The sequence below is a fragment of the Rhyacophila brunnea genome, unplaced genomic scaffold, assembly GCF_057557595.1.
Source record: "Rhyacophila brunnea isolate RB1 unplaced genomic scaffold, BYU_Rbru_1.0 scaffold_6, whole genome shotgun sequence".
NCBI lineage: Eukaryota > Metazoa > Arthropoda > Insecta > Trichoptera > Rhyacophilidae > Rhyacophila > Rhyacophila brunnea.
The window spans coordinates 25,294,157-25,315,732 of record NW_028233276.1 but is presented as its reverse complement, the minus strand read 5'-3'; the positions used below and the strand labels follow the sequence as shown (position 1 = coordinate 25,315,732).

Here is a 21,576-nt window from a genome sequence, read left to right as displayed (position 1 = left end):
TCCACCACAGAGGGACATTTTCAACTGAATATCGTCAATAAAAAGTATCAGTTTATAATAATATGAAAAGCAATTTAAGTATCTAGGTAGATAGATACATAATATTAAAAGCTTGAGTGCCTGATTAATTAAATACATAATAATTTTGATTGTATCAAAAATAAAATTACTTAAATTTAGTTTTAAGCCATCTATCTCTCTATATAATAACTGTAATATTAATTAATAACTGTTAGCATATTTGTTTTATTACAAATTAACATACAATGATAGTGACCTCAACACACTGTGCACTCGGTTCACAAACTTATAAAGCGCCTTAAAATAGTTTTTGGTTTGAACCGGCCATTGTAAAATATTGACTAATTACTATTAACTTGAGAAGAACATTACTATGTTAAATTATGACAATTATTAATTATTAATTAATTAAACATTATTGTAAAATTCCATTTTTACTCATACATGACAAATATACAGCTTATAGTGTAGCAATTTATATTTTAAATAAAATACTTATGATATATACAAACATAATATGCAGGTAATTATATTATAAAAATACATTGATACAACAAAAATAAATTTATGATTATATATTTTGATAGTGCGTTGATGAGTCGATTAGTGCTTTCAAAAGGCATCACATAAACTTGGCACTAAGAAATATTTGAAAGTGAAAAATACATATTTTTAAAAGGACAGAAAATGTTTAAAAAACGAAAATGATTCAAGGGAGTGAAAGGATGCTACCCCTAAGATGATTTTTGTCAGGCGTTAATTGGCGTTATATGGACGTCATAACGAAAGAAAAAATATCGATACCAGTGGGTCTATTCTATACACAAGGCGGCTATCGACAGTAGTTTATCATATTTTTGTATTTATATTATAATTGTTACAATATAGTTAGCCGTCTAAACTGTCAAAACTTTCAATCTCGCTCTAAACAGCCAAGAGAGGGTCCGTTAAAACAGTTGAAATTTTTGGCAGTTTAGACGGTTAACTTATTAACAATTTTAATTACTTAACTATTTTTTTTATTCAACGAATAATTCACAAGATTTAAGAATGTATCTGCCATCCTAATTATTGAACATATATAATTCTGACAACACTCATGAGAAAATATAGGATAAAAAAAAAATCTTTTTCGAAAAAGTATCAATAGCCGCTGATAGCAACCTTGCAGTATAATAGCTTTGCAGGTATTGATATCGTATCGAAAGAAAGTATACTTTTTGACGTCCTTTCTCACATCCTCTGCGTCAAAGACGAGTACTCTGGCACTATTCCAGCGTGGGACATGATAATAATAAATGTAATATAAAAAGAAAAGTTTCAAATATTTATCAACAAATATGTACTTTATGTGAATATTTCTCTCATTATGTAAAATATAACTTTCTGCAAAATATTTATTATCGTGACTTTTATGTCCCCTATAGCGTTAGATGTTTTTTTTTTCCAGCGGTTAGAAAATTTTCACACATTAATAATAAAGTTACACGAACAATGTCACTTGCTTAACCGTGGTAATTATGATCGAGATTAGAAGCCGTATCGTACCTTGTGTAATATCACTACAGTTATGAGAGAGGATAGTTTCTGATTTAAATAACTCTCGTTACTCATTACGATAGTCAATGAGAAAAATTGCAAATATTAAAAAAATATATTGAACATACATAATTTGAAAACACCTCAGATATATCCAGAAAAAATCACACTTGAAAAAAATACGATGCCTGACGGGGTGTATGGTATATTCAAATTGTCAGAAAGTTCAAGTAGACGTTATAACTAAATATTTGGCGAGAGCCGGGCGTCGTTTAGTAATTAAGAAAATTAATAATCCTTGAATTAAAACACAAAAACCGATAGTCAATAATAACGCAATTTGATGAGCACTTCATGTAGAATCACTTCATGTAGTTTAGATTATCGTACTTAAGTAGAAGGCCTGCAGCTTAATTATTTAAAGCATATTGGCGCGATACCAGTGGATAAACGGATTGAAATCCCGTCAGGCGTCGTATTATTTGTCAAATTTGATTTTTCTAGTAGTTATATATCTGAGGTGTTTTCAAGTTATGTATGTTCAAAATATGAAATGTTGCGTTCTCAAATCATTTGAATTATTCGTTGAATAAAAGAAATTGTTTATTAAAAAAGTATATTTATTATATTACATAGAATAGGATCCCTCAATGTGGAGTTATTTTTACAGATTTTTTAAAAGATTGTGTTGTTCTTTTATATTGTTATACTGTATTTACTTATAAAGCGGGAAAAGGAAGAAGAATATCATAAATATTTATATTACTATGGATCCATATACATACCAAACACTATATGTGGACTTGCTGATTTTAATTAAAATGCACATTTTAATGTTGAGTTATATTTACAGCGGCGATTTTCTTTGACGTAGACGACGCAATCAAAAACTTTAAAGGGAGTCTCACAAAAGTTCAAATTGGCCATGCAATTATTAAAATATACAACAATTTTAATAATATGAAATGAAATCTTTGCGATTATTATCAGAGGCACCTATAGTATAACCACTTAAATAGATACGTAGTTCTACACAAAAAAAAACATATTATAATTATTATGTGTCATCACTGTCATTATTGATAATATTTATTTTTAGTTAAAGGGTGAGAATAATGGTTTTTTTATAGTGAGGAGACTCAAAATCAGTCAGCACGTCGAACCTTCACATCCTAAAATCCACTATTGGGTGTTTGTTATTTGAATAAATAACCAATATAAAAATAAGATATCATCTAAAATTATATTATGTTGAGTTTATAAAACCCAACAAACATAATACACAAATTAAAATATAACATCTTCATATTAGTTTTCTTTCTGTACACATATCCATAATCGGACATTGGCAACAATTGCTGCTGTCTTTTCCCTGTCGTTCGCTGCTCTAAATGGGGATAAAACACTGTGCTTTAACTGGTATCTAAGGATCTTGAGCCAGGACATTCTTCTACTGCCATTGAGAGGATGTAATGCTTAGAAGGTTCAATTACTCTTCCTAGTGTTTATTACATTACATTGAATGCCTATTGTATAGGATTGTGTCACAATTAAAAATATAATATAATGCCTTTACACAATGTACCTATTGTCAATTTACAAATAGTTGCTACTGGTTTACGACTAGATGAATAATCTTTACATAATAAATATAATAATATGTTATCGAACTCATCTACAAAATTTGGAAGACTCATTCAATCTTAATAAAAAATAAATTAATACTTTGATGTGAGATTTGTTTTAAATAATAATTTTGATAGGACAGCTACATTGGTATTTTCCATTGACATCAAAAGTTCATAATCACAATTTATAATATAATGTATCTCGTTATAAATTCATATATGTTCATTTAATTTGACATACAATCTTCTGAGAATGGTTCTCTTGGGGTCAGAGTTCGAGGTGTGTTCATAATATAACAATATGTGAGATTAGAAGGTGTTTAGCATGTCTTTTAAATAATTACAATATGTAAGGATCTCGACTGGATTACGACGCGAACAGAATATACTTATAAATCATATAATACTTTTTATTTACTATGTGATTTATATTCTATAATTATTATTACGATTATTTATATCAATTCATGTATTTAGACCTTCAAAACGGACTTTATAGAAAGTTGTTATGTCCAATGTTCACGTGTATTTTATAAATGCAACCTTCATTGACCAGTTTCCTCTTTAAAACGTCCTCAGAAAGTTACGCCCAGTAGCAGTGAATTCTCCATAATAATGTAAAAACCTATAGTGACTTTATATGGTATTATTATTTCTAACAGCAAGCACGTACACAGAAAAGTGGTATAGGGGGTCCATTTTGAAAAAAATATCAATAATATTTTTTATTGATTTTTAATGCGGTCGGGGTTAAGAAAATCTAGCAGATGCCACAGACTTTGACATTTACTCCACTACTACTTATAGCTTCTCATCGCTTAAACCGCGGAATACCGCACTTTTCCGGATACGTTCCCCATACCCAGATAGTCCGCACGTTTTCGATATACACCTGGCCTGCAGGTATATCTAAATGTGAACACTTGCGAGTTATTGCGAGGTGTCGCATCCACAAATGGTTATCGAATACGCTTCACTCAACGGTCATAATTTTATTATTACGATCGATATTGTCTGTTTGTGTCGTCCGCACTGTCTTGTCTTTTAGACATGTGTTTAGATGAATGTTAAAGCAAACGTTCTATGCTCCAGATAGTAGTATCAATCTATGGGTGCCACGGGTCTTCCAGTAGCCACAAACTCTGTCGTAGAATGCCGAGAGGAGTAGGGCCAACCCATTCATAGGTTGTTCGACCACCAAGTCATCTGGATCAGTCATGAGATACCGACGAAAAAGAAGATATTTTTCATTCACTTAAATAATTTGTTTCTTATTCCTGGGGGGACGTCCAGACCCACCCCCCCACTAATTGTTTGCGCGCCTGTATCGTGCACAGTTCATGGTTGTATTTTATTCGGATTAGAAACTTATAGACTAGTATTAGAAACAGCACAGATGATATAAGCACATATTTTCTTTACTTTTTAAACTTCAAGGGGTATCATTTGAGTATCTTCTGTCATATTTTCATTGGATTCATACCATTTAACTAAAATAATATGCCATGTTAATTAAACTCAGTCATATGCTTTAAACATATGAAAATGAGTTCAAATGAGTACCTAATCTAATACACTGTGCTATGGGTGCCACATTTAAAAATACTTTAACCTACATAATGGATAATCGTTGCCAAATACTAGAATCACTGGAGAAATGGACGGTTTGTTTACTAATTATATTGTAATTAATCGTCCGCTTATTCATTTAATGGTAATTATATTTTTATTGTTAACGCCGTTATATTATATTAAAATGACAAAATATCTAAATTACTAATCTCTTAAATATAAACAAAAAATTTAATATATCTCGATCAATGAATAATCGTTGATTATGATATTCTTACCTGCTGTCTATGAATGAGAGGTTGATCAAAAGATTGTTTCTTGGCTTTAAAGTGGGCAATCAATTGACCTTTTTGCGAAATGTTGAAAAAACGCCGCAGAGATTTTCTATCTACTCGTAAAATGTATTTGTAACACTTTTGAAGTTCACATTTGGGCGTATCGAGACGAAGTGATTACAGAATTTTGATAAAAAAGAAGTGAACGATACGTATTTGTGTTTTAAATTAACAGCAGAATATATTATTAAATATGTAGTTATATGCACACGTAACTATATAAAATAACTGAGTTCATGAACTTCAATTCAAGTTATCCTTATAGTCTGTATTGCTTGTAATTATTATTGGCCATTTGCTCATTGGGTCATTTCTCTGGATCCCATCATTTCTCTGGATCAATTATAATTAAATAAAAAAAGCGGTATATGCGTTTTTGATAGATGTGTGATTCAAACAAGCGACCATATCCTTTGGTTATAATATATTTTCTCAGAAGTGTTTTTCAAAATTATGTATGTTTAATAATTAGAATGGTATATTCTTAAATCTTGTGAATTATTCGTTGAATAAAAGAAATAGTTAATTAAAACTTATTAGCAAGTTTAAATAAGTTACATCATAAAAATATTGGAGAAATCCGTGACGTCGGTTAGTAATTGAAGTAGTGGGTACTTGCTTTGATTTAATAAACAAAAACCGATTGCCAATAGTAGCTTGATGAGCAGGTATTAAAAGATGCAGGTTCGATTCCTGCCGGGTGTCTTACTTTGTTAAATTTTTTTTCTATTGGTTATAATATTTTTTCTCAGAAGTGTTTTTCAAAATGATGTAGGTATATTGCACAGTCATTAATTGATTGCGGGAATAGTATTTAAAATAAATTTTATCAAAGTAGATTATAAATATTTTCAATAAAATGTAAATAAACTATTTTTGTATGTATATTAAATATAATATTAAATGTGGGGACGACGAAGTGTATTTACATTAATCATGAATATGATTTACCTTGATCTTATGAATAGTGTATTTAAAATTTTATACGGTTGCATTATTTTTTATTTACCAAATAAAATTACTTGTTTAATGATAAGTTTGGTGAAAGGTTAGAGTAGTTTGATTTTACCGATCTTTTTATTTGGAAAAATAGTATTATCTGGTAAGATAAACACTGCTTCTTAATCATATTAGTGACCTAGCGATCGCCTACAACTTTTTCAGAGTGTACGGAATGAAAAGTAGACAAATATATACAATGAATAAATAGATTAATTCGTATTATAATTTGTTTGATTTCTAGGTAGGTACGTTTCTCTATCCTCACTTGACCTCATATTGTTACTAGTGCGTTATTTTCGCGAACTTTATTTTGATATATCGAGTATCGATATGAAAGTGTACAAATAAAGTAGTTTTTAATTATAACATAGCAAACGGACATTTATATAATTATCAGTAGAGATAGATGTATGTATAGCATAATATTTTTCATCGTTTGAAGGTGCGCCTTAATAAAGTTGTACACGTACAGTTAATTCATAAATGACACGTACTTACATAAATGCTTTTAGTACCTAACAAAATGTTGTACAATTTAAAATGGTTATTTTCACATACCCAACGTAAAGACTATTCTTGGATGAGTCAATATGTAGGTAAGTATAGTGATTAGATTTAAATTCGTGAGGTTTCTCGTATCTAGATTAATGTTCCTTTATTTTGTTATTTCCTTAGGTACTTCTGTACTATTACAGATATGCAGTTTTCTCGTCTAGTTTGATTCGACAAGGGACATAAAAAATAACCAAAACCTAACACAACTTACCGTAACCTATAAATATGCACCTACAGTAGGTATGTTATATTATGTTATGTTTTGCTCTATTTTTATTTCGCACATCGAATAAAAACTGCAGATCACAACGCACTCAATATTTTAAAAAAATCGATGGCGTCATTATAATGTAGTATAATTTAAGTATAATTTTATAATAAGGGCCTTGTTTAAAAAAATCTTATGGTCAAGGTTTATTAAATGATATTGGACGCTTCATTAAAAATTCATTAACGCTCCATATATATATATTTAAACTAAATTATATTTATTATGTATTCCGTTTCAAGTATAACATAACTCATGAATTGTTATTGTTTTATAAATTATTCACAGACAACTAAATACTAATAAACATTTAATTGCTTCTGAAAGTTCTTTAAATAATAAACAATAGTATTCAATATTTTATACAAAACTTTAAAAAACCATTTTAAATATACTTATTACAAAGAACCTTGAGCCAATTCGGACACATATCTTTCCCTTACCGGGTGATGGTTCTGACCACTGAGCAATCGAAACACGTAATCGTTAATTGCCTTTGAAAACATCCTCAGTTATCGTAAGTACCTATTATAAAATATTCGCAAGAAATACAATTACGATGAATTTGTGGTCCCGGGTTTTAAGATGTTTAATAATAATATGTACCTACATTTCTGAGGCTATTCCAATTTATGTATTTCAATAAAAATGCTTTGAAGTTGAAAAATTATATAATTGTTCATCAATTATATTTTGTATAAAATATAGACTATGTGAAACTCTATTAAAATATCACTGATTGTATATTATAATATCAGTAAATAATTGATTAAAAAACATTGACTTCCTCTAATTGAAAATGCCATTTTATGTAGCAAATATTATAATGATTTTCAGCTTAGTTTTCTTTACTAATTGAGGTCTAGATTTTTTTATGCTTCGTCCAATAGAGTTGTATACATATGTACATAATATTATGGTTATTTTTTCAATAAAAATATAATGTGAATCTATTATATATTATTTTCGTAACACGAATTTTCGTTGTAATTTATTTGGGGGCGGGCAAGATGTATCAATTTAAATATTTAAATTTAAATTGTAGCGTTTACCATTAGTTGAACATGCCGAGTTATCGTCACGATTGGACAATTAATATCCCAGATACTTCGAAGTGAACAACAATAATTAAAAGTCGTAATTGTGAGAATATTAAGATGAAAATACAATTATTTATCGCATTTGCGGTGTATTTAACGGAAAGAACAGTGCCGAAGGAATACTTGATCTACGCATATTATTACGAAATAATATTATTTATTTGAAACATGACAAAGGCAACACGATCCAAAATCAATATATAAAAATATGAGATGGATATCGTGATTCAATGCTATGAAAAGATTTCAGGTCAAATCATCACCAGTAAGCTTAAAATAATTGTACATTAATGAAATATAACACTTGCGTCATGAATTATAATACAAGATGTAATTAATTACAAAGTACATTTTTATATGACTCCATGGTAAAGTAGTTTTTAGAGCACCCGTTTTTGAAGCTGTATGTGTGGGTTCGAATCCCGTTTATGGTAAAAATTTCATACCGATTTTTTTAAAATATGAATTTGATGCAGGCCAATGCGTTATCTTAAGGCGAATGTGCCACATACCAGGCACCTAACCGAAAATATGAAGAAATACGATAACAAGACAGTATAAAGCTAGGGTTTTTAATTAATTTTTCATATAACTATCTACACAAATACGGAAACAAATGTACATATATATACACTGCGGAGAAATGGACTCTGAGTGATCTGAATTTGAATGTAATTTATATAACCATAATATAGACAACGGTTTGATTACTCACCTCACCAATCCACCGCTGCTATCTGATCACTTTACCTACTCGTTATGAATTGTTGCAGATGCGTTATTTTTAAGAAGTTGTACTTGTAACTTCGAAACCGTTTGAGATGTTGAGGTGAAACTCTACAAACTGTGCAAGTTTCTTTAACGATGGTACGAGTATCTAGTAGTTTTTAAGTTATAAAGGAACAAAAAATAGATAGACAGGCGATAATTTAAAAAAAAACTTTATTTTGTACGCAACTTTCATGGAAATGGTCAAAACATAGATCGAAATGCAAAATTTCGAAATTACAGAGTTTTTTAGTCGTATTATGTATGAACGTATACGAATTGATGTGGTAATGAAATTCCCAGTAAGCCTCATGAATGTATGAAAAAATCTGACCATTATCAAATGTCATCAAAACCGGAAAACGAAATGAGAGCACGACTTACGAAATTCAATATAATATATTATTGTTATTACAACGAGTGATGTATTAAAATGCTCTCTATACAATATAGTACCTACGCAAAGAAATATATTAAAAAATGCATACGAAGATTTACATCATACTATGTAACAACTGTTGCCCGTTTCAGAGTTGGACGATTGCAAAGCCGCTGTACGAAATCTTGCTTTTAATTTAACGAAGATTCTATTGTTAAATAAATGAATATTTGATTTTCAAGTACGATACCTACTCAAAGGCGAAGTGATTTTGCAAATCGGTGAATACATACATCGATATCTTCGCATATTACGAAATATCTGCTAGTAAAAGTGGGTAAGTGTAAATTGGACTTTTGAATAAGTTACGAGTACATACAGATTTAGTTTTTACATCTGTCGCCTGAAGACATTAAGGTATAGATGTATAGATGGTGTTGTTGGTGTTGTTGTAACTCGGTATTCATTATTATGAGGTTATGTACAATGCCGAATTGTAAATCTTCTTTATTTTCATTACAATTTTATTCTAAACTGTGTAGTCCAAATACACGTCTGACCTTATTATCTTTGCATTCACCACCAGGAAACATAACTAATAATGAGAAGTGGGTTGCATTATAGGTGACGCTGTAACAAGTTTTAATTAGCATTATCATCATCTGGAGAAAATATGGTATTCCTATACTTAAATGCGTATTAAAGGACATAATTTTATTTTCAATAGTTTCGTCTGTATCAAAGTTTGTCAAATAATCTAAAATCGTATTCAATATTTCGTCACTGTTCTGGCAGAAGACACTAATTCGAAAAAATGACATATTGAGTTAGTTATACCAAAATGTTCTTTATTTCAAACTATACCGTCTAGAAACCTTCTTAATAAATAAACAGTCTTTATTTTAAAGTCATCCTTTTTACGATTACTTAATAAACTCACATGATAGACCATTTCAAACATTTTAACAACTTCAAAGTCAAATTACTCAAAACTAGTATTCTCCAGTTAGTGTGTTCTGCCAGAACAGAGACGATTTGAGAAAATTTATATGATATTATTTTTAAACATTTGATATGAATTTAATTTACGTGCATTCATTGGCTGCTAACTAGGTAATGATTTTATAATTACACCCTTTAAAATGCACGTTAATTACATCGATCGGCCGCCTGGTCATTACGCGCCAGGTGCGTCTTCAGCGTCCAAAGTATTAAATAATTGACAAAATCGGTTTACACATTGAATTGTAATAGTATACATATTGTTTCTTATTGTTAATGTTAATACCTAATGTAATAAAATTTACAATTAACTTCTAATTTGTATGTTTATGATGTTTTTCACAATTATATATTTTTTTCAATAAAGAAGATAACATTCTTAAACATTATGTGTGCTATTTGTGTAAAATTGTGTATTTTATATAATAAAAAAGCATTACAAATAAAATTCTCTACTTTCTTCATCCCGTTACATTCTATGATCTGTAAATTTCCAATCTGCCTATTAAGGTGGTGACCATGTTTAAATATTTACCATTCACTAACGGCAGTATTTTATGTAACTTCTTATCCGCATGGTCATAACCGAGTCCATGTTAAACCAACTTTGAATCTTAGAATTCTCTACTTGCTAGTGATTAATGAACTTATGGAAAGGAGAAGAGAAACAGTTGACATTTAAGTGGTGAAAACCAAATAAATCACATGTTGTTTATTTCCGTATAAAAATATTATTACATACCAAACATCAGAAGTAATATGTGGTTGATCTTTACGAATAACTTAAACTCCTTTAAGTAATTGCTACATTAAATCTTCAGACTGATTCGAGGAACATTTTTTTGTTTCATATTCATCTCAAGGTCGACCAGACCTGTCAAAATGTCATACATGATTCAGCTGGGAAAATATTAATACACCAGTCTTATCACTAATGGGGCCAATAATAGTGTGATCTTTATGTTATGAATTTTGTCGCCGCAGTCACATTCCATGTAACCGGTCAATCTTTTGACTGAGTAATAAATTGTATTTGATATATTTTTGTCCATAACTGTCAAATATATAACACGATGTCAAATACCTATATTAGTTATTAGTTTATTCACAGAAAATAAATAGTAGTATTTTGACGTATTTTGATTATTATCAATCAATAACTTTTGGTTTTTTTGAATGCCAATATTTATAATTAAAGTATATTGTATTCACATAAATAAATCATAATATTTAATAAAGTAGTATTCGATCTAAAATATATAGGTATATTATTTTTGATACTACGATAGGTCACGAGACACAATGACAGATGTGTAGTGAAACTGTAGTGCAATCAGTAATATAAGTATCACAAACACCCAGGCGTGGTGATAGAATCACATAGATATATTGTGTCCTTACCGGGAATCGGAACCTTAGCCCCCGGATGAAAGGCCAGTGATTTACGCACTGGACTACGAGGGAGAAACACTTATCCTATTAAATATTGGAAATATCTTGACGCCGTCTTAGAATCAAGGAACAAAAACCGGTTTCCAATATTAAGAAAATTTGATGACACTTTAGATGGGTGGTTATTATTTAATTTCATCATGATAAGTGACGGGATGGATAGCTGATAGATGGTGCTAACAATGCAACTGGCGCGTTTGCAGTAGTGGGCCTTTAGATATAATTAACATGCTATTGAAAAAGTAATTAACTGCTCAGCAGTGAATGTATTAATTGGTGAAACAAGTTGGCTGGAATCCAGTCCCACACCGTACTAATATGTTTTCAAAAAATATGGTGCCTATTTTTCTGAGGTGTATTAAAATAAGGATATCCAATATCAATACAATAAATATTCTATTAAAAAACTCAAAATTATAAAACAAAGATTGACTTAAAATATATATACCTATATTTTATGTAGTTTAAATTTACGTAGTAGAATTCCATTATATAATATTTAATACTCTGAGTGTATCTCCCATAATTGCAGCAAAGTTATGTCATTGAAATATTATGTATTGCTATTATAGCATCGAAACATAAGCGGGATCGCAGGAGAAATATTTGTTTGTTATTATTATTTGTAGGCTTTCAGCTACATACTTCAGTTATGCGCTGGGTGGAATATAGGTATCGCTGCGTGGGGGAATCATTTGCAGTGAACACAAGTTTTTTTTATTATTTTCATACTATTATCCAAAGAGATGACAATATTCTTTTGTTTATGTTACAGGTCAAACACAATTGGCAAGATGGGGAGGATTAGAGCATTAGGTGCAGATGGAGGAGGGTTCACTATATGCTTATGTCTCAATATTTTTATTGGTAAGTTATAAAAACATTGACTTATAATAATTGACTACGTAATGACTGACTGAAAAAATATAATATCAGTTGTAATTTTCTTCATCATATGTATTCTCCAATTTTCATATTTGTAAAGTAAATCTAAAATTAAGTAAATCTCTATCAATTTTCATCTATTTAATTAATATGAAAATATACGTATTATTAATTTAGCAAAAAAACATAATACTTTTGTTATATACTAGGCATTTTTTGGTTGTTATAATAATATAATTCAAAATAGGTCAAACGCGAAACATTTTGAACCAAAATCATTTCTTGTTTGTACGTACAGCACCCATACGTTACATAACTTAACGTTAATAATAAGTATTTTTTTTATTCAATTAATAATTTTCAAGATTTAATAAATGTAAGTAGGTACCTAACATTAGAAAATTGATTCAAACGACAAAATCCGATAGCAAACTTAACTAAATTTGACACATTTTTCAGTTAAATTACTATTTGTTAATTTCGTAGCGATTAGATAGGGCGAATCTAAACTGATAAAGCAAATTTGCTGAAATCCGATAGACATATTTTTTTTTGTTAATGTGTTTCTGAGGTATTACAAAATTATATTTAACTTGAATAATAATAAAAAAAACAGGAATTATCTTTGAAATGGACGTTGGTGTATGTGTTGCCGTCTTTGTTTAACTTTCAAATAACAGGTTTTCATTTATATAATTAAAAAATATAATTCAACCGAAAATGGTTGTGAAATGCTAATCAAGATAATAAAGTTTGATGTTCGCAAAAAAAACTAATAGCTTCACTTGTTCTATTATTATTTGCATTTTGCTTGTACTAATCGTTCTATTCGTATTTATTTTAAACCCAATTTATTGAGTAGTAAATTAGCATTATAATTATTTTATTCTGCTTTGTCATTTTATTGAACATCCATCAATACGTCAAATTCCATGTAGTAATAGACATGCTAATATGTGTCAGATTAAATAATATGTAAAATGTGCATTAGTCCAAATGGCAACGGATGCCGTAGATCAAATTTTTCAAACTCGTATTTCAAAACATTCGTTATGTTTTTTATTGATAAACAAAATACAACTTCCAAAACAAAAAATCTTTCTTTTCATTATCAATAATTATTTTTTTGATTTTAGAATGTTTTAATAGTTCTAAAATATAATATTTTAATAACTGAAAAGGCAGTGAAATTCGAATCATGACATTAACATTTCGATTCACTTGTAATTATTGGCTTATCATGATGATTTTTTCAATAATCTTATTTGAGATGAACTGAATATTGATTGTTATAAAATAATTATTCCTAATTACGTATTACGTTACCAGAGTCCGATTAGAAAAAATGTAAGTAGGTACCCATTATAGTATATTCTGTTCAATGAATGTAGGTATTAATTGAAATTGTAAAGGTCAGAATAGAATTCATTTGTTAATCATCCAACATACTAAAAGGTGTAGCAAGATGACTGTCTTTGCGTTATTTATGGTAACTTTAAATCATTGCCAATACATATAAACAATTATATTTAACTCTCTATTAATTCTTTTTTGCCATCTTTTCGATTCATGAGAAAAAAAATTGCAAACATATGCTTCGTTTTCAATTATTTTATCTGAGGAATTTATTTCTAGCTTGGTTTCGTGTAGTATAGAACTTGCTATATGCAACAGTTTGCATAAATAATTGAATTAGGAACTAGTTTTTCAGTGCGTAATAAGAATGATAGTAACACTACATACTTCATTAATTTGTTTTAAAAAATGTTACATATACCTTTAGTTTGATACCTACTTAGAGTTTAGCGGTTGAATTTAAAATAAATCAACAATGTAGAACAATATTTATCTTTCCGAAAATCAGATCCTCTAACTAAAATAATTATTATTGAAGTTGACTGTGATGACACATAATATGTTTAGAAGATTATTTTTTGTGGATACCTATCTATTAATTTGAGTGGTTATGGCTTCTTGGAAGTATTAACTTAAGACATAGGTACTCAATTTATAAGAAGTACGCATATATTTTTTTTTAATTTTGGTATAATTTAATAATTGAATGACTGGTTTGAACTATTTCGAGGCCCCTTTTTGCCGATTCAATTGCGTCGCCTTCGTGAAAGAAAATCACCGCCGTACCTACTTCTTATCGTGTGTCCCGACGACAAGCATTTATTGTCTACAAATATTTTTATTTTCATTTTTTTTAAATACTTATATTCTTTTACATACACACATTGAAAAACATGTTAATTTTTCTGGACCCGGATTCAAACCAGGGGCCCACGACATTATAAACTGATGCGGTAACCGCTTGGCCATATTGGGCACTATAAAAATTATCATATTATAGCTATTGATATTAATTGCATCTATTCTTTTTTTGCGCTGTCAATATTAATATCGTTAATTATATATTAGGATCACTGCTATGTATGCGCACTATCTGGCTTATGAAATAGAAAAAAAACATTATGAAATTTAAAAATGAATAGTATTTTTTTTTAATTGTAGTATCTTCGCTTGTTATAGGTATGTGGATATTTTTTCTTTACCAATCATTGTCTTTCTACGCATTTAAAATATAATTGAGTTGTAAATTGGCATCATAATTTATAATGGGTACCATTTTGCGCTGTCATCTTATTGAGTATGCATCAATACATCTTTCATACAACAATAGGTGAGCCAACAGTGGGTCATGCTGATTGTTGAGTAGGTAAGTATTCATAGAGCAATACGTCTGTCCAAATGGCAACGGAAGCCGCAGGTCAATATATATCAACTCACCCGTTTGAACTTTCTTACGCCTCTATACAAAACGCGTGGACCGATATACGAGCTTATCAATACTACAACAGGCCATGATGCCCAACGACAGTTAGTAGTATTGTAGCAGTAAAAGCTTGTAACCTCACTGATAATTAAACCTGGAGTTCCTTAATAAAAAGCTACTATATTTACTACAATACTTACATTTAAAATCTAAAAGAAATACTTCAATTTCTTTATATTATTTCATTCTACTACTATTTTGAAACGCCTGAAAGTATAGCACCTATTCGTTTCTAACGATTTAAACATAACGATAAAGCCGTACATCACTATAACAACATTTTATACAATACTCCCTAATAGGTTGTTATAATAAAGATGATAAGTACAATAACATGTCGCGTTTCTCAGGTTTGAATCATAACCATGCGTTTATCTCTCCGTATTTCAATTTAACTATTTCGTGAAAATATTGACGCCCATATTATTATTATTAGAAATAAACGAATAATGTGAAAAATAAAATTATACCAAGCCGCTTACGTTTCCGTCTACTAGAATCCACTTATGCAAAATATATTCTTTCGTAATAAACATATAAATTAATTCAAATGAAAGTCATGGAACAATGAACTCTATACCTGTTTTATTTTAAAAAAAAAAATGTAAATTAGACTTTATCGGAATTTGTCGATAACTTTTTATGAAAATTTTCCCATTGTTGTGTTCAAATATTGAATGGAACGGTGTACCCTGTACATGACTCCCACACCCTGAAGCGGGCCCTCATGCTAGGATCTTTGGCGGGCCCTCTTACCTATCCCCAAGGTTAAAGGCAGTGTGGTGCTCTACAGTAGCGTTCGAGATAAAATTAGCCGTAGGTTTTTAGTATAATTTTAATTATGGAGTTGTCAAGTATTGACAGACAATAATAAAAAAATGCATCGTGCAACCACATATATTAAAATGTTAACAATGACTTTTTTATTAGCAAAAATGTGTTTATCTCACTTATCTGGTCGACTCACCACACCGGGCCCCCTGAGCCTGGACCCCCAGGCTAGAGCCGTATCCGCCCCCCCTGTTGGGGTCATAATCCGGTACCTATATATATATATATATATATATATATAAATGAAGATAATATAATATAACATATTATAACTGTTTGCGAAAAACGATTAGGTACTCACGTCAAAAAAAATAAGCTTTCAACGTCAATATTATGATGTTTTAAAATTTAATAATATCGACTCATGGTACTGGATGGCAATCATTTTCGCCAGCTTTACAAATATGTAAAAGTGATATGTGACTACACATGCTACATCAGTATATTATGTTCATATCGTTAGTCGTTATAAGAAAGTACCTACTATTGTACAAAGATAAAACATAAATATGCTAAACCAATATAATAGTGATCAGAGTTGGTAATATTATAGAAATGTACCAACCAATGTATGCTTTAATCCGATCTGATGTTAGAGATTGTTTTCAATCCGGAAATAAATAATAAAAGCAATACATAATTATTATATTAAAATAATGTGTGCGATACTCAAAGAAGAAAGTAACAATTCAAATAACTAGGTGCATAGCAACTTATATACTTTCATAGTTAAGTATTTGAATCGAACCAGTGTTAAGCGTGAATATTATAATAGTGAGTAAGTACCTACCAAAAAGTTGTCTAGTAACTGGTACTTACAGTGAATATTCTCATTTTGCGGTCATAATGTCAGATGAATACATAATAGAAGTTGCCATAAAACCACTTCTTATGTTATTTATTAATCGTATCACTGAGGAAGAGAGGCTTATGTTGTTTTATGAAGATTTATCATGTGATTTAAAACAATAATTAAATTACATTTTGTGCCATTTGAGTCACAAATTATTGAACGAACATTTTTCTTAAGACCCGCCTCTTCCACACGTGCGAAATGTAAGAATTTAGATGGAAACCAAAATCGTTTTTGTCAATTAGAATTTTTATCAAAATAAAATTGGTAAACTAGTGGAAATTTTTGTTTTATTATTATATACAAGTGGAATACGTTAATAACGTTTAGTTTGCCCACTTTACACACATTTTTGTTAGATGACAATTCTTAGATCAATCCAAAAAAACTGAATAAAAATGTATCATAAGTCGACAGAGAATATAAATTTTAAAAAGGTTGTTTACCTTGTCTACTTTACATGCATTTTTGTTAGACAAGCAATAATTCTTAGATATAACTAAGCTCGTAAAAAAGTAAATAAAAAATTATCATAAAAAATACATTTAAAAAAACATCAGGGTACCCAAGTTGTTCCAATATGTTTCAAAATTAATCAATCAATAAACAAAAATACGTTTTAAAAATAATACTCTCAGACATTAGAGAATAAATTGACATATAAACATACCTAGTTTTTATACAAGTGGCAGAAGATGGAATAAGCATTAGTTTATTTTTCTTTTTTTTTTAATTTTGTATAAAATGTGACATAAGATGGGACGTTCCCTTGTTTTTTTAATCGTATATAAAATAAATAGATATCAGAATAATGCATTTATAAATTAGTTACATGGTTACATATTATAAACATATACCCCTTACGAATTTAATATATTAGACACCTACCTGAATAGTATGTTTCATATAACTGAATAATGTCAAAACGTAAAACTGAGGACATGAATATCGATATGTTTTAAAGTCTATAAATTAAAGATACTGTGCTATTAAAACATATTGGCTTCGTAGTTGGTTTAACATTATTTAATAAATCGGCCATTTTATGATAAAATTTAAGTAGATACCTACCTATTTTATAAAACGAAAAAATAAAATAAAAATTGACTTATCGGAAAAGGCTTGGAGACGTTTACATTATATGCCTATATTGATGGCTATTGATGCTTGTGATAATTGGCGAAAACAATAAATATAATGATTTATCTGGGTCGCCATAATAAATCAATTGATAAGTGTATTTATGTATAAAAAGCTGCATTTTGTTTTGCCTAGGTCAGCAATAATCGATATTGCCAAATCCATAAGTGCTATAACGATTCAAGCTAAAGTGGATTTATTGACAAGCTATTTTTTTAGAGATTACATATTTTTGTTTACTGAGTCTGATTCGACACCAAATTAGCGATGTTAACCTTTTTAAAATTGAAAATTTATTATCAGTAGATTATATAATATTTAACCTTATATATTATAATGTATCTTAGCTTTTGACACATCTCGAGTATGCTGGTTTTACTTTTAATACGATTTGATAAACATATTTTTTGCTGATATTTCCTACGTGATTAGGTGGGTATCACATATTATTAATATCTACATACTAGTATTGTAATTAGTCTGTAACGTTGTCAATGCGGAAGAAATAAAAGTATTAACTATATGTTACTCAATGAAATATTAACTTACATATCAATGAATCCCAACCAATGTAGGTACAATATAAAACTATTTCAGAAGACACATAAAATGTATGTTATACTCTGAACATATTAATAGGTTATTTATTATTTTTACGTGACATATTTTCTCCAATAGTTATACTTAAATGAATAGGATATTATTTTATATACATCTTAGCATTTTTACGAGACCATTTGCTCAAACAGTTAACTTAATTTTTAGTATATTTAGTTAAAAAACATCTTGAGAATTTTCCATGTCCGTATTTCAATCCCGCTATTCATTGATTCAGTGATGGACGCTTTACCGTTTACAGCATGTAAATTTAGTAAAATGATAATAAATATAATGAAATTAGAAGACAATTATATTTTATACGCATACAGGTTCTTGCAATTCAAATAATAATTTGAAGCACGAGAAAAGTCCTATAATATTTATGGATACCTCAAAAATATTGAATTTTCTTCTAGATTGAGCCTTTTGTGTTTTTCCTATAAAAATTACTGAACGCAATTTCAATTTAACGTAAATGATACTTTTGTATGCAAAAAATATTAAAGTAGGTTTCTTATTTGAGATGTAGTGGTCCTTTTTGCTTCACTTTCATATTATCACCCATCTCTAAAGAAGAAGGTTTTCTTCAACATTCAATTAAAATTTATTTATTTAGATATAGTGAACTTTACAAGTTACAAATTCAAAACGTTCCCAACATGACTGAAAAACAAATAGCATTAAAAAACAAAGACATAGAAACAGTATTAGAAAAAAAACACTATGAAAAGAGTAAATACAAAAATTACAAATTACATGGAAGTACGCCGAATGAGAAAAGATAAGCCAATTAATTTTAAGAATTTATTAAACAACATCCACCTAACTTATCTCACGTATGTGGAATATATCAATATCCGAAGCGATTTTGTTGACACAGTTATTTCCCGCCCAATTGACATCACCAATCGCAGATTAGGTTTAGATAGTATCCATACAACCCCGAATAAAGTAAATTTGAAAATTTTTACTGAACTCTTTTCGCACTGATCGAAAATCTATCTAAAAACACTTGGCAATAAATAACTATTTTTTGCAAAAATTAGTTAGCCACTTTTCGCATTACGGGGACGGTGTGTAAAATTCGTACAAAAATATGTTTTTCATTATAAGTTGTAAGCTCTTTTTAATAACTATATTGACATAAACATATAAAAAACTTTAATCGTAAAAGTTTACCAATTTGGTGTCAGGGAAATTCGGTAGATACCAAATCCAAACTACTTGGCCTAAAACAATGTCATATATATACAAAACGGCATAAAGCACCGCGTCAAACAACGAATAATGACGTTTTAATAAGCCCATCTTTGAAATATTACTAGTAGGAAAATGGTATCATCATATTATTGTTACGTGACGCGGAGTAATTAACCAATACAATAAAATGCCAAAGTGATGTATTGGCCAATATCAAAATAATATATGCCCACAGTACCAGATTTGCTAGGTCAGCAAATCTAGCATTTAGGGCCATTGTGGATAACTCCGGCAGTAAAAAATAACAGTGGTGTATTAAATATTTAATATTTCATTTAACATTTGCATGAAAAAATACATTTCTATGGGATTACATATTGTTAATAAGTCTACCAGTGTTATGCAAGTTTATGAGGCCAATTTCAACGTTCTATTAATTATTATATTGTATGTTAAATATCATGACATTTTAGTCAATGTCATTTTTTAGATAAGCTTTAAGTATGGTGGTACCTACAAAATTAGTTAGTATGCAAAACTATAAATAAGTATTGTTACATTCGATGTGAACCAATCCCATTGAAAGGCAAACAATTAAAAAATATTTTTTATTAACGTATTAATATGGATACATGATAGATTTCATAATGCGTAAGACGGTTTGCCCCGACAGTGGGATACGCCTACATCATGATGACACAACCGATCTATGCGAAGAAAGACAGTGCGACTTGGAGTATGTTGGAGGTAACCGTGAACAGGCTCGCCGCGAACTCGAAGGGTGTGGGTCTTCACCTGAATGCCGCTAAGACCAAATCCATGTGCAGTGCTGCATGCATCGACGCCGATACTCCTCTGCGGGTTTCCGGTCTGCCCGTCGAGCTGGTGTCCAGATTCAAATACTTGGGTGCCACGGTTGCCGATGATGGTGGTATTTCTAGTGAGCTTGGAATCCGCATGGGTGTGGCGGGCTCTGCGTTCAACCAACTTGGAGTCGCATGGAGGTCAAGGCTGTATTCTGTGAGGACCAAATGTCGTTTGTTTAACGCGTGCGTGCTACCTGTGCTCCTGTATGGTTGTGAGACATGGCATCTTACTAAGCTTCAAGAGTCTCGGCTTTTGAGCTTTGAGAATCGATGTCTCCGCCGAATCTTAGGGGTACATTTAATGGGGTGGATTTACTTGCAGCAATAGTGTGTATTTGAAACTATCGCGATAATAACTGTTTACACGTAAAAGTGCTGACGGTATCGCCAATCTCATTCTTCAACAGTAAGCTAGACGCGATGTTGTCATTTTATAGTACTATTTGACAGCTCGTGAAAATCGGTTAACCTCAAAATGAGTAATTGTTTGCCATTGTCATTCTACTGCGCAGGCGCAGATATAGAACAGATTCAAACTTTCGCGTGAAAATTTAGAAGCATCCGAAATTTCTTTATTCTTGCAACTTGCATGATAATACATGTAATTAATTATGGCCACGATAATACGTACTGTCAGCAGTAAATCCATGCACGTGTAAACGGTGTATTACAGTATTATGATAATGGATTATAAATATATTTTTATAGATTTTTTTTTACTCTTGAAAAAATTTCATTGTC

The 21,576-nt window shown here is 29.9% G+C and overlaps 1 protein-coding gene across 1 annotated transcript in view; it reads left to right on the top strand.

Moving 5' to 3' along the window:
• Positions 1-21,576, top strand: part of thw (chitin-binding domain protein thawb) — a 147,812-nt gene that overhangs the window by 53,547 nt on the left and 72,689 nt on the right. The window contains exon 2 of the mRNA XM_085957194.1: positions 12,397-12,488. Within this exon, the coding sequence (XP_085813320.1) occupies positions 12,416-12,488 (73 nt within the window). The 5' untranslated portion in view covers positions 12,397-12,415. The remainder of the gene's footprint in view (positions 1-12,396; positions 12,489-21,576) is intronic.